General features: G+C 50.6%; 1 protein-coding gene across 1 annotated transcript; it reads left to right on the forward strand.

Annotated features, from left to right (window-relative positions):
• Nucleotides 1–6,531: 6,531 nt before the first annotated feature.
• Nucleotides 6,532–7,560, forward strand: LOC133063254 (olfactory receptor 10AC1-like). Its single transcript, XM_061152371.1, has one exon. It carries the CDS (start codon nucleotides 6,532–6,534, stop codon nucleotides 7,558–7,560), a length of 1,029 nt encoding a protein of 342 aa, XP_061008354.1.
• The last annotated feature ends 6,100 nt before the right edge of the window (nucleotides 7,561–13,660 follow it).

The following is a 13,660-nucleotide window of genomic DNA, read 5'->3' on the forward strand; positions in this document are numbered from 1 at the left end:
AGGTCAGGGAGGTCGGAGCGGCCAGGGCATGTGCAGGTGGCTGGCAGGGCGGGAGATGGGGGGATTGTGAATAAGGGGCGGGGCAGAGGATGGTGGAGAGGAGGCCAGAAAGGTGTTCTGGGTCCACATGGTGATGGTATGAACTTGTGTTTCTTCCAGCCAGAATTTGAGCCACTTTCTGCACAACCCCAACTAGATCACTCCCTCTGTCAGGAGTCATGGCTAAGATCACGGCTGAGGATCAGAGGGTGGGCCATACACCCAGCCAACTGAGGAGCTGAGGATTGAATGCAGCTGGAATTTGGGGTCTGGGCATCTCCTCTAAATCAGTCTCCACATTCTGGTCTCTCTGCTCCTGGGATGCCAGGGAAGAGGGCACCTCGTGGGTGCAGGTGGCAGGAACTGAGTCCTGAGCTCTGCTAAAATTCAGCACCTGAAATCCAGGTTTGCAGGGGAGAGGAAGCCCCGATGGCGGTGGTGAGGGAGTGAGTCTGAGGCCCAGAAAACTGGGGAGGCAGGAGGTCCTCTGTCTCCCTGGCCCTGGCCCAGTCGTAGTCTCTGCCTCCCTCTCCTCCTCTCAGTCTGGCTCTGGCTCTGTGTCTGTCTCTGCATCTCTCTTCCTCTCCCTGTCTCGGTCTCTTCCCACTTTTTCCTCTCTCTGTCTCTGTTTCTCCATCTCTCCCTCTCTTTCTCTCTGCTCCATCTCTCTTTTGTAAGTCCAGAGGCTGGTGAACCCCCTGAGCTGTGGACACAGCTGAGCGACACGTCTTCACCGCTCACCGGTCTGCGGCCCTCGGCAGGTGCAGCCCTGCCCGTTTCTGGTCTTGCGTCTCACTCTGCGGCTGCCTCTTAGCCTCTGGGTCTGCTGTTTTCTCCCTCCTTCCGTGCCTTTCTATTTCCCCTCTTTGGAGGGGATGGGGGACAGGTGAGTGCCCCAGAGAAGAGTGGGCGCCCCCACTTAAGAGCACAGACTGCAACCAGCCAGCCCCGGGGACAGATCCTGATTCCAGAGGACGCTGTGTGACCCCTTCAGCAGCTCCGTGTCTCTGAGTCTCAGCTTCCTCCCCTGTAAACAAGCAATAATGATGATTACGGCTCCATGGTGCTCTCATGAATATTAAATATAGGGTGCATGCTGAGCACTGAGGACACCTCCTGCCCCCCATGAGGACTCAACAAATAGCAGTAACAGCACCCCCGTGGTGGTGACTTCGATGCCATCCCTCAGGCCCATCTGTGTTTACAGGGAATGGTGTGGGGGGAGGGGGCAATGCCAGTGAAGAGCCAGGCAGGGTCAGGGTCTCTGAACAACTTCCCAGGAGATGGTTGAGGAAGAGCTGGGGCCAGGGGTTGGGGAAGAGAGGCCCAGGCCCCAGCTTGCCGGCATTTCCCGTCTTGGAATCAGAATCAGAGTAGATGGCAGAGGCAAAGCTGAGCAACCCACGGCATGCGCTGCTGCCCCGGTCCACATGCGGCCTCTCCTCTCTCCACGGCTTACCCCACCTCTCCAGGTAACTCCCCGTCCAGAGTGCTTGATGCATGCCAGATAGGCAGGCAGCAGGAAGCAAATGACAGGATGAAGCATGTCTTGATATTCTGGTATTTTTTCCAATGCCACCTCCTATAGCAGGGACTGCTGTGCCAGACACTTTCTGTCTATCATGAAAACCATTCTCTGGGGTTGGGGAAGGCTGCTGGTGCTCCCAAAGTTTCAAAACTCTTTCCGGGCTCTCTCCACCGGTGAGACAAGAAGACCAGTGTGTGTCCTCACACCATCCTGGCTTCAAGAGGACAAAGGAACTAGACCCTGATACCTGGGGGTGCTCTTGGGCCACAGAGAAAAGACGTGACTTGGGCAGCATCACAGAGATGCCTAGAAAGCAGACCTCCATCCTCACCTCCCACATCCCTGTTACCTGAGCACTGCCCCCCCAAAATTGAATGATGAGGCAGAACATGTCCAAAAATGCATGGCACACAGGTGTGCAAATGGACACACAAACACACGGGTGTAGCTAGATAAAGCTATATTGATAAGTATACTGGCCTAAGGCCCCTCTAAGATCCATAAATGGACATCTCCTATATTTCCTTTACTGATTCTAAATTAGACTGACCTCTTACAACTTCTTTATGGATTCCGAAAACATCAAAATATCTTTCAAAAAATGGCTCCACTTGGGAGTAGAAGCATAAGCACAAACTCATCTTTTGATAGAACCATATAGTATCAGAACAGGAAGGAACTTTCAAGACCATCTGGTCCAACTCCGTTACTTTAGGGGAGAGGAAACAGACAGGGACGCGCCGTGACCAGCTTAGTGGATGGTCATGGATTTCATGGTTCACAGCGTGCTGGCTGTTGGTCTGGATTCTATAAAGTGACCTCAGGCAGGAGGAGAGGAAACACTGATTAGATATGAAGAGACAGCTCAGGGATGCTGGAATGTCCACATTAGGATCAGCCTGACCAGGTGGTTTGATATGTGTCAATGGATGTCTGTTGTGCTATTAACATATGTAATTGCCTTGGAGCAGTGATTGTACCCAGCCAGGTAGGGCTCCTCAGGAAAGGTGAGCTTGAATCAGCTTTCAAAGGGGTGACATTTTAAGAATTGGGAGTGTATGGAGAGAGAAGAGAGGAGGAAGAATGTGTCTCTTGTTGAGATGGCAGGACGGCTGAGTTCAATTCAGTCGCTCAGTCGTGTCCGACTCTTTGCAACCCCATGGACTGCAGCATACCAGGCTTCCCTGTCCATAACCAACTCCCAGAGCTTACTCAAACTCATGTCCATTGAGTCAGTGATGCCATCCAACCATCTCATCCTCTGTTGTCCCCTTTTCCTCCTGCTTTTAATCTTTGCAAGCATCAGGGTCTTTTCAAATGAGTCAGTTCTTTGCATCAGGTGGCCAAAGTATTGGATTTCAGCTTCAGCATCAGTCCTTCCAATGAAAATTCAGGACTGATTTCTTCTTTTAGGATTGACTGGTTGGATCTCCTTGCAGTCCAAGGGACTCTCAAGAGTTTTCTCCAACACCACAGTTCAAAAGCATCAATTCTTTGGCGCTCAGCTTTCTTTATAGTCCAACTCTCACATCCACACGTGACTACTAGAAAAACCATAGCTTTGACTAGATGGACCTTTGCTTTTCAATATGCTGTCTAGGTTGGTCATAGCTTTTCTTCCAAGGAGCAAATGTCTTTTAATTTCATAGCTGCAGTCATCATCTGCAGTGATTTTGGAGCCCCAAAAAATAATGTCGCACCATTTTCATTGTTTTCCCGAGAGTTTTGCCAAGAGGACGCACTGGTCATAGCAAACACCCTCTTTCAACAGCACAAGAGAAGACTCTACACATGGACATCACCAGATGGTCAATACCTAAATCAGATTGATTATATTCTTCACAGCTGAAGATGGAGAGATTCTATAAAGTCAGCAAAAACAAGACCAGGAGCTGACTGTGGCTCAGATCATGAACTCCTTATTGCCAAATTCAGACTTAAATTGAAGAAAGTAAGGGAAATCACTAGACCATTCAGGTATGACCTAAATCAAATCCCTTATGATTATACAGTGAAAGTGACAAATAGATTCAAGGGATTAGATCTGATAGACAGAGTGCCTGAAGAACTATGGACGGAGATTCATCACATTGTACAGGAGGCAGGGATCAAGACCATCCCCAAGAAAAAGAAATGCAAAAAAGGCAAAATGAGGAGGCCTTACAAATAGCTGAGAAAAGAAGAGAAGCGAAAGGCAAAGAAGAAAAGGAAAGATATGCCCATGTGAATGCAGAGTTCCAAAGAATAGCAAAGAGAGATAAGAAAGCCTTTCTCAGTGATCAGTGCAAAGAAATAGAGGAAAACAAGAGTGGGAAGACTAAAGATCTCTTCAAGAAAATTAGAGATACCAAGGGAACATTTCATGCAAAATGGGCACAATAAAGGACAGAAATGGTATGGACCTAACAGAAGCAGAAGATATAAGAAGAGGTGGCAAGAATACACAGAAGAACTATACAAAAAAAGATCTTCATGACCCAGATAACCACAATGCTGTGATCACTCACCTAGAGCCAGACATCCTGGAATGTGAAGTCAAGTGGGCCTTAGGAAGCATCACTACGAACAAAGCTAGTGGAGGTGATGGAATTCCAGCTGAGCTATTTCAGATGGCAGAACAACTGACCCTTTAAAAAAAAAATTGGGTTATGGTTGCTTTAACGTGTTGTTAGTTTCTGCTGTACAGAGAAATAAACCAGTTATACATATATCCATACTTTTTTGGATTTCCTTCCCATTTAGATCACCACAGAGCACTGAGTAGAATTCCCTGTGCTATAGAGGAGGTTCTCATTAGTCTTTTGTTTTGTACATATTAGTGTATATATGTTAATCCCAATCTCTCAAGTCATCCCACCTCCCTTCCCCTCTTAGCAGTCATACATTTGTTCTCTACATCTGTGTCTCTATTTCTTGTAAACAGGTTCATCTGTACCATTTTTCTAGATCCCACACATATGCATTTTTGTTTGTTTTATGCGTTAATGTTTGTTTTTCTGACTTGACCTTTGGTACCGGGGTGGGGAGATGAACAGTGATTTTAGTAGGGTTTTTTTTTGGGGGGGGGGGTGGGAGACATTGCTCTGATGAAGAGACAACTCATTGGGAAAGACCCTGATGCTGGGAAAGATTGAAGGCAAAAGGAGAAGAGGGTGGCAGAGGATAAGATGGTCAGATAGCAAGCCCAACTCATCAGTGGACCAAACTCATCAATGGATATGAAACTGAACAAACTCCAGGAGACAGTGTAGGCCAGGGAATCCTGGCGTGCTGCAGTCCACAGGGTCACAAAGAGTCGGACACAACTTAGCAACTGAACAACAGTAAACAACATTGACCTTGAAGACGATTGACTGCATGGACCCCACCTGAGATTAACCACAACGTGGATTTCAAATGGCCAGGAGCATTTGGGGAGAGGAGCCCACAGAAGTTGGGGCAAGTGGCTATTGTGAAAAAGGGTGGAGCCTCTGACTCTCTCTTTGGTTCCAGGGCCAGAAACCCAGGTTAGGGATGTGATAGGGACACAGAGGCATACTTGTGGGAGAAATGAGGCCTGAGTAACTAACTCCTTCACTTACAATCGTTCGGCCCAGCAACAAGCACAACTCGAATCTTTGGTTCCAGGAGGCTGAATTGAGTGGTGTTGCCATAACAACCGTGGAATGAGAGGATGCCACCAAGCCTGCCTGGGGGCCAGGAGTCTTCACCCACATGGGACGTGACTTGTGAGTTCCTCCTTGAAGGAAGAATGGAACCTCCCATCTTTTTTAGGAAGATGATGCTGGGACTCCAGGGCATCCTGAATGAGCAAGACGTGAAGCTGGATGGCACGCTGTGCTGAGGACTTTGTAGACTTAAACCTGAAGGTAAGAAGGGATAGTTGGTATCCATCCTTTCGAAGGGTCGTTCCCATTGGTGGTACAAAAAAGTGGTTAGAAGGATACAGCCAGGAGCAGGTGGGCCGGGCAGGATCTGTTGGGATCATTCAGGGAAAAGAAAACAGGAGTCTGGGGAGAAAAGAGCCTCTGGAGGCTGTCAGTAGTGACCGCGGGGCGCAATGCCCTGTTGTACTTGAAGGTGCAGGAGAGGGAGTTCGCCGGCCATGCTTTCCTGGTTTCCAATTTCAGTGCTGGACCAGCTCCAACCACAGAAGGAGGGGGAAGTTTGGGTCTGAAGCAATGCAGTGAGTTCAGGACTGGTTGGGTTGGCAGTGCTGGTGGAATGCCTACGGCCTGCCACTAAGAGACGGGAGTGGGTCGTGAAAGAGATCCGGGGCTCACTTAAGTCAGAGAACAGGACGCTGTCGCTCAGGAAGGCTCATCACAGCGCATAGGGGGCGGGCCATCTTCCTGGCCCGGTTTTTTCCCTGTAACTTCGTCAGAGGGAAACAACAGGCCCGGGACTGCCAGGGGTTTGTCCCAAGTCCTGTCAAGAGAAAGGAATGGAAAATAAATACAACAGAACACAGAGGCTGTGGCAGGTCAGAGGGGAACACATGAGTCTTACCAACAGGGATCTAGGAGCTGTGACCTCGTGTAAGGGAGGAAGGTTGGGCCTCTGCAAACCGGAGACACTAATGCTGCTGAGGGTCAGCTGGTGGAAACGGGGGCCCATTCAGTCTTCCGGTCCGGGGTTCAGCCCCGCCATATGGGTTGTCATCACCATAGGCTGGAACCTGGGAGGCTGGCTCCAGGGTACAGGTGGTGTGGGGTTTAGAAGGCAGGATAGAACCAGAGGGCAGTGGGCAGGTATGAAGAAGACCCCTGGATGCCTGGAAAAGCAATGGGGTGCAGGAGGCCAGAAGGGAGGGTGGACCATGGCTCTGAAAGTCTTGAATTTCTGGAGGATATTGAGGCTGCTGGAAACGAGGTGGAAAACACTGGGTTGGGGAGAAAGCGCTGCATCCCTAGGGTGGGTGCAGGAAGGGAAGCAATGCGTGGGCCAGGGAAGGCAGGCGTAGGATGAGCCAAGGAGAAGAGAAGGCCCCGCTGCTCCTTGCCCAGGTTCCAACGATGAGTCACTGGCCCGAGTCCAACGGGAGCGTCCCATGGGAGTTCGTGATCCTGGGCTTCTCAGGGTGGCCCCCGGAGCTCCGGGTGCTGCTTTTTGCCCTCCTCCTACCGCTCTATCTGGCCATGCTGACGGGGAATCTGCTGATCGTGGGCCTGGCTGTGGTGGACACCGCCCTGCACACCCCCATGTACTTCTTCCTGGGGGCCCTGTCTGCCGTGGAGGTGGCCTATACACTGGTGCTGACCCCGCCCATGCTGGCCGGCTTCCTCCTGCCGCCCGGGGGCCAGGCGGTGGGCCCCTCCACCTGCGCCGCCCAGATGGGCCTCTTTGTGGCGCTGGGGGGCTCCGAGTGCCTGCTGCTGGCGGCCATGGCCCTGGACCGCTACCTGGCCATCTGCCACCCCCTCTACTACCCCCAGCTCATGACCACGGGGCTCTGCTGGTGCCTCCTGACCTGCTGCGGCCTGGGGGGCTCTCTCCTGGCCTTGGGCCTCACCACGGCCATCTTCCAGCTGCCCTTCTGCCACGGGGGCCTGGTCAACCACGTCTTCTGTGACCTCCCGGCGGTCTTGGTGCTGGCCTGCGGCGACCGGGACCTTCAGGAGCGCGTCCTGCTGGCGGCCTGCCTGCTGCTGCTGGTGCTGCCGCTGGCGCTCATCCTGCTCTCCTACACCCGGGTGCTGGCGGTCATCCTCGGGATGAGTGGGGCCGCGGGCCGCCGCAAGGCCTTCAGCACCGTGGCGTCCCACCTGACGGTGGCCGTGCTGCACTACGGCTGCGCCACAGCCATGTACGCCCGGCCCCTGTGCAGCCGCTCCCTGGAGGAGGACAAGCTAGTCTCGCTCATCTACATCAACCTCACCCCGCTGCTCTACCCGGCCATCTACACGCTGCGGAACCGCGACGTGCAGGGCGCGCTGTGGCGGGCCGTGGGCCCCAGGACGCCAGGCGCCACCCACCAGGCTGATGTCACCTAACGCTGATGCCAGGTGGGGTCTGTTCTGAAGTCCCCTCTCCTGGGTGGAAACCTCACATTCCAGAGCCATCTATGATTCCCCAAGGCCTACTGGACACAACCTGGAGGCAGCAGACAAGGACCCCAAAATCAGGCTCCAGCCTAGTTCTTCTGCTTCTGTGGACATTTTGAGTGGATAGATCTCTCTGAGGGGGGTACCAACCTGTGCATTGTAGGGCCCTCAACCTCATCCTTTGTCTCTACACATGTGGCACACAGCACTCCCCTACCCAAGTTGTGATGGTCAAAAATGTCCTCACACGTTGGCAAACATGCCTTGGGGACAAAGCCACCCCTGGTTGAGAACACCTGCTCTGAGTCATAGCCACACAGTATCTTTTGAAAAGGAGTGAGTATTCATGTAGGAGAAGTCTATGGCAGCACTGTTTATAATAGACAAAAACTGGAAATGATCCAGATGTTCACGAACACAGAATGAATACAGCCAGCTTGTGGCAGGACTACCCTGGCAGTTCAGTGGTTAAGACTTTGCCTTCCAGTGCAGGGGGTGCAGGTTTGATCCCTGGTTGGGGAGCTAAGATCCCATGTGCCTTGCAGCCAAAAAACCAGAACATTAAACTGAAGCAATACCATAAAAGAACTTAATAAGGAATTTAAACAATGGTCTACATCAAAAAAATGTTCCAAAAACCCAGCTTGTGGCTTGTTCATGCAATGGAATACTACGAACAACAAAAAAGAATGAAGTACTGCTATTGGCAAAAAATGAGATCACCACAGATATAATAGGAGCAAGACGCAAAGAACACATACTGCATGCTCCCATTTAAGTAAAGGCCAATGACAAGCTCATGTGTGGCTTTTGATGTTGTCGTGGTGGTTAACTGAGGGAGGGATTTGGGTTGGCTGAGGGCACAGGGAGATTGCCTGGATGCTGGCAACATTCTATATGTCAACTTGGGTGGTGATTCCATGGGTATATGTATGTGCAAAACTTCACCAAGATGCATCCTTAAGATTTGTGGAGTTTGTTTTATGTGAGATGAACTGGGACTGGTTCAAGCCATTCACAAAGAGAAGCTTCAAATTATCACACTTGTACTCACACTACTTTGTGCTGCCTTTTTACATCTATGAAAATCCCTCGTATAATTCAGCAATAAGTCCCATCACCATACCTGCTGTAGACTGAATGTGTCCCCCCTACCCCACAATTCACATGTTGAAAACTGCTCCCCATTATTAGTCTGTGATTAGGAGGTGGGGGGGTCTCTAGAGTTGATGAGGTTGTGAGGGCAGAGACTTCACGAATCAGATTAGTGCCCTTATGAAAGAGACCCAGGGACTTCCCTGGTGGTCCAGTGGCTAAGGATCCACACTTCCCATACAGGGAGCCCAGGTTTGATCCCTGATCAGGGAACTAGATCCCACATGCTGCAATGAAAACAATCTTAATGTTACCAAAGAGAAAAGCGCGGGGCAGGTGGGATAAATTAGGAGTTTGGGATTAACAGATACACACCTACTATACACAAGATAGATAACCAACAAAGACCTACTGTATAGCAGGGGAACTCAATGCGATATTCTGTAATGACCTATAAGGGAAAGGAATCTGAAAAATAGACCTATAACTGAATCACATTGCTATACACCTGAAACACAACATCGTAAACCAATTTTACTTCAATTTTAACAAGAGAGGACAGGAGGAAGAGACTATAAAAGAAAGAAAAGCGATCTTATGGAAGGGGGTCCCCGGCCATCTGTCTGTGCCAGCTCCATTCCTACCTTCTGCTTCCCTGAGGTCGGTGCTCAGGAACCCGAGGCACACAGGAAGCCCCCTCCGACAATTCTTCCCCAAATCCTACAGCTGTGAGGAAGTCCTCACTCCAGAGATGCTGAGGGATGGCCATTCTAACAGCCTGGTGTCTGCAGCTGGTTGGCTTAAGTGCGTCTCCTGGGACCGGGTTAGTCCCGAGGGCCACCAGTGGCCCTGTTATCCAGGCTGCACGATATGAGAGTGTTGGCCACCGCCGAGGAAGCCTTGGTCCTTGACCGGCCAGCAAGGGCCTTGGAGCTGTCTAGATGCCGAGCATGGTTGGTTGCAGCTGCTTTGGAGCCAAGATCAGTCCATGTGGAGACCCGGCCTGCGTTTGCTAATGGTGGTCCTGCATCCCTGGGTTCTTTTTTATTGTTGTTGTTAATATCTATTTCTTTGACTTCACCAGGTCTTAGTTGCAGCATATGGGATTTAGTTCACTGACCAGGGATTGAACCCAGGCCCCCTGCATTGGGAGCTCGGAGTCTTAGCCACTGGACCACCAGGAGGTCCCTTGATTTCTTTAAGAAGGTTATGCATTGTGGGTCTTTGGCTGAATTCCATGGTGCAGAGTAGCAGCACCTCTTCTTTCCCTCCTGCTGTACAAAGTCTTTCAGAATATTTTGAATTTTGAGACATATCAGGTTTCAATTTTCAGTTTATTTATTTATTGAGAGATAACTGACACATAACATCACATTGGTTTCAGGCATACAATGATTCGAAATTTGTATACATTGAGACAGTATCACCACAATAGCTCTAGTTAACATCACTTCATGTAGCTGCCAAATTTTATTTTCTAGTAATAAGAACGTTCAAGGTTTACTCTCTTAGCAGCTTTCAAAGATGCAATCCAGTTTCAGATTTTGGCTTCTAATTCTCTGTTACCTGCCACCCCACCCCCCACCCGTGATTTGGTCTTAGAGATGTTACCAAAGGGCTTCCCAGGTGGCACTAGTGGTAAAGAATCCACCTGCCAATGCAGGAGACACAAGAGACTCGGGTTTGATCCCTGGGAAGATCCCCTGGAGGAGGGCATGGCAACCCACTCCAGTATTCTTGCCTGGAGAATTCCATGGACAGAGGAGCCGGCGGCTACAGTCCATGGGGTCGCAACTGAGCAACTGAGTGACACACATTGCCATAAAGGTCTGCAGGGGGCTCCCTGGCAACCAGACCCCTAGGCGGCCGCTTCCCCTCAGGGTGGTCCCATCAGCCCCAGCAGGATTAGGGTCACCCCCACCAGGGCAGAGGCGGCAGGGTCCCCAGAGCTGGGACCTTGGAGCCTAGAACCCATGCTTTGGTGGGTTGGTGGTTCTAGGCACTGAGCACTCCAGCCCTCACCTGCCCCGACAGGACCTCTCAGAAAGCCGAGGCCAGCTCTGCTATCAGTCGACAGCTGGGTCTGTGCCTGAAGTGGGGAAACACACCCCAAGTCTAACACTCGCTGGGGGAGTTCACCCTCTGTGACGCGGTAACAGGCAGGAGACACACCCACAGCTCCTCAAACCAGCCCCCAAGAGCAGTGTTCCAGGGGGATTCTGGGGAGCCTGCACTTGGGGGTCAGAAGATGGCAGCACAGGGGGCCCCCCAGATGGAACATCCCACCTGGGGGAGCTCTGGAGCTCTCACAGCTGAAAGGCATTTCTCCAGCGCCCAATCGCAAGACTGTCCCCATTGTCAATTGTTACCATCCTGTTCCCAGGTGTCAAGACTGTTAACACTTGTTAAGGGCCTTCCCTGGTGGCTCAGATGGTAAAGCATCTGCCTGCAATGCAGGAGACCCGGGTTCGATCCCTGGGTTAGGAAGATCCCCTGGAGAAGGAAATGGCAACTCAATCCAGCATTCTTGCCTGGAAAATTCCATGGTCAGAGTAGCCTGATAGGTTACAGTCCATGGGGTCGCAAAGAGTCGGACACGACTAAGAGACTTCACTAAGTGGAGCACAAGACGTAGGACGATGAGTGGGTTAAACAACAGACCACACAGAAATTGAAATAGACGCGTTTAACACTCACAAGGCCTTAACACTCACAGGGCCTGGACTGAGTCCACAGCAGAAGGGGAGGTCAAGATAGAGTGCAGACAGACTGGACTTGGCACACATGCCTTTATTAGGGTCCACAGAAGGCATGCTCTGGGGTCACTGGGTTAGGACCAGAGCAGTCAATTGAAACCCACAGAGCAGGGTTCTGACAAGCTCACAGGGTCCTGGCTAAGGGGCGTAAGGCACACAGACACTGGGAGGCGGGCTGCTGATCATAAGGGCTGGGAGGGAGTCACACCAGGGACTTACATCTGCTTGTGGCCGATCGCTGCCATCGAGCATGTCCTTGTTCGAGGGGCTATTATTATCAGCTTAAGGTCCCTGCAGCCTCTTGACCAAATATGATGGATGACGAGGCAGCAATACCAGATAGCAATGTAGCTAAACTCTTGACAGATATACATCAAGTACATCTAGATGTGAATATTTCTAATTACTCAGCTAGGCATATATTGCATGTATATACATATGCATATTTACACATATATACTGCATGCATATATGCATGCTAATGCAGGTCTTTTGTTAAATCTGAGCCAACACATCTTTGAAGTCTCACTTTTCTTTTAGTGGAACGTTTTTCACTTTAGATGGTCCACTATACTTCCAGAAAAGGGAGCCCCAACCTTGCACATTTAACATGACTTATGAACTAGATGACAGAGATGAGGGTACCTCATGAAGTTGTTGGCTTCCTGATCCAAGGGGAGCTCTGTAATATCTGCCAGCAAACAAAAAACCAAACGGTATGTGGTACTGTGTATGGACTTCTGGTTGAGTAGTAAATTTGGAACGTTCCAGTTATCACATATATTAAAGACAAAAGGGTGTAATTAGTATGGAAACTCTTGATAGATGTCATCCTCCATATTATGGTATCTACATCTACAAGTTCACAGTTGTGTTCAAATATAAATGCAATTCAAAAATAAATAAAATAAAACTATTTTTATGGAGCATCTCCAGGAACATAGCCCCTGTATACCCCTGGGGTTGTTCTGTGCCTTATTCAGCCTTATTCAATATGCTGTCTTAACGGTTTAAATTATTCATTGACTTCAGAGCTTAAAAGCCACAGTAACTATAAGACACAGATACACTTCATAATTAAGTTTATCCTATAAAAATAAATCCCTCTAGAGCGTCATTACCCTTCTTAGTTTGAAGAGAATAAGCTTTTCGGGACTTCCCTGGTGGGTCCAGTGGTTAAGATTCTGTACTTACAATGCAGGGCACACAAGTTTGATCCCTGGTCAGGCCACTAAGATCCTACATGCCGTGGCGGTGTGGCAAAAAGATTAAAAAATTAAAAAAAGAATAAGCTTTTCCTAACTCTAAATTGCTAGGGTTTCACTTTGGTGTGACGCTCTGCCCACAGTTGGCCCTGAACTTCTCGGCAAAGGGGTTTTCCATGTTCAAAAAGTCCACAGGGTTTTAACATTCCTCGGTGTGCTGGGAATTCGTGATGAAAGCCTTGTCTCACCCTGTCCGTACAGCTTCTCCCGGGTGTGAATCCTGTGGTGTGGGAGGAGGTTCGCCTCCTGGGTGAAGGTCTTCCCGCAGGCGGAGCACTCATAGGGCCTGCTGCCCATGTGGGTCCTCACGTGGATGAGGAGGCAAGAGTTCTTCGAGAAGGCCTTGCAGCACCGGACGCACTCCTAGGGCTTCTCCCCAGTGTGCGCTCTCTGATGGATGATCAGGCAGGACTTCTGGGAGAAGTACTTCCCACACTCTGGGCAACGTTAGGGCTTCTCTCCCGTGTGGCATCTGTGGTATTCGATGAGGCTTGACTTGTGGGAGATTTCCTCACAGCCGGAACACTTCTAAGGCGTCTCTCCAGTCAGGACGGCCTGGGGGGATGCACAGGCTCGTCTCCCCCAAGAGCTTTCTACGGCATTTCCTGTTTCGGCGGCGTTTCCGGTCCGCCTGATTTCCCGGTTGTTTGCCTGGGCGGGCCACCTCCCCGCTGGTAGTTCCGCCCTGAGGGTGGCTTCGCCCTGTGGACTCTCCGACGGGTAGTGAGTCTTGACTTGAGGGAGAGGCCCTTCCCGCCTGCGGTGCGTTTGCGGGGTTCCTTGTTACTGTGGGTTCCTTGATCGGCATTAAGAGCTTGGGCACGGCTTACAGCTTCTCGGCACCGGTTACATTGGCGTGGGCGCGCCTCGGCAGGGGGAGCGTCCAGCTTCGAGTAGAGAAACAGGTTCCCCTGTGCATCGTATTCAAACCTT

Source organism: Dama dama, chromosome 10 (genome assembly GCF_033118175.1).
Source record: "Dama dama isolate Ldn47 chromosome 10, ASM3311817v1, whole genome shotgun sequence".
In the NCBI taxonomy this organism is placed as follows: domain Eukaryota; kingdom Metazoa; phylum Chordata; class Mammalia; order Artiodactyla; family Cervidae; genus Dama; species Dama dama.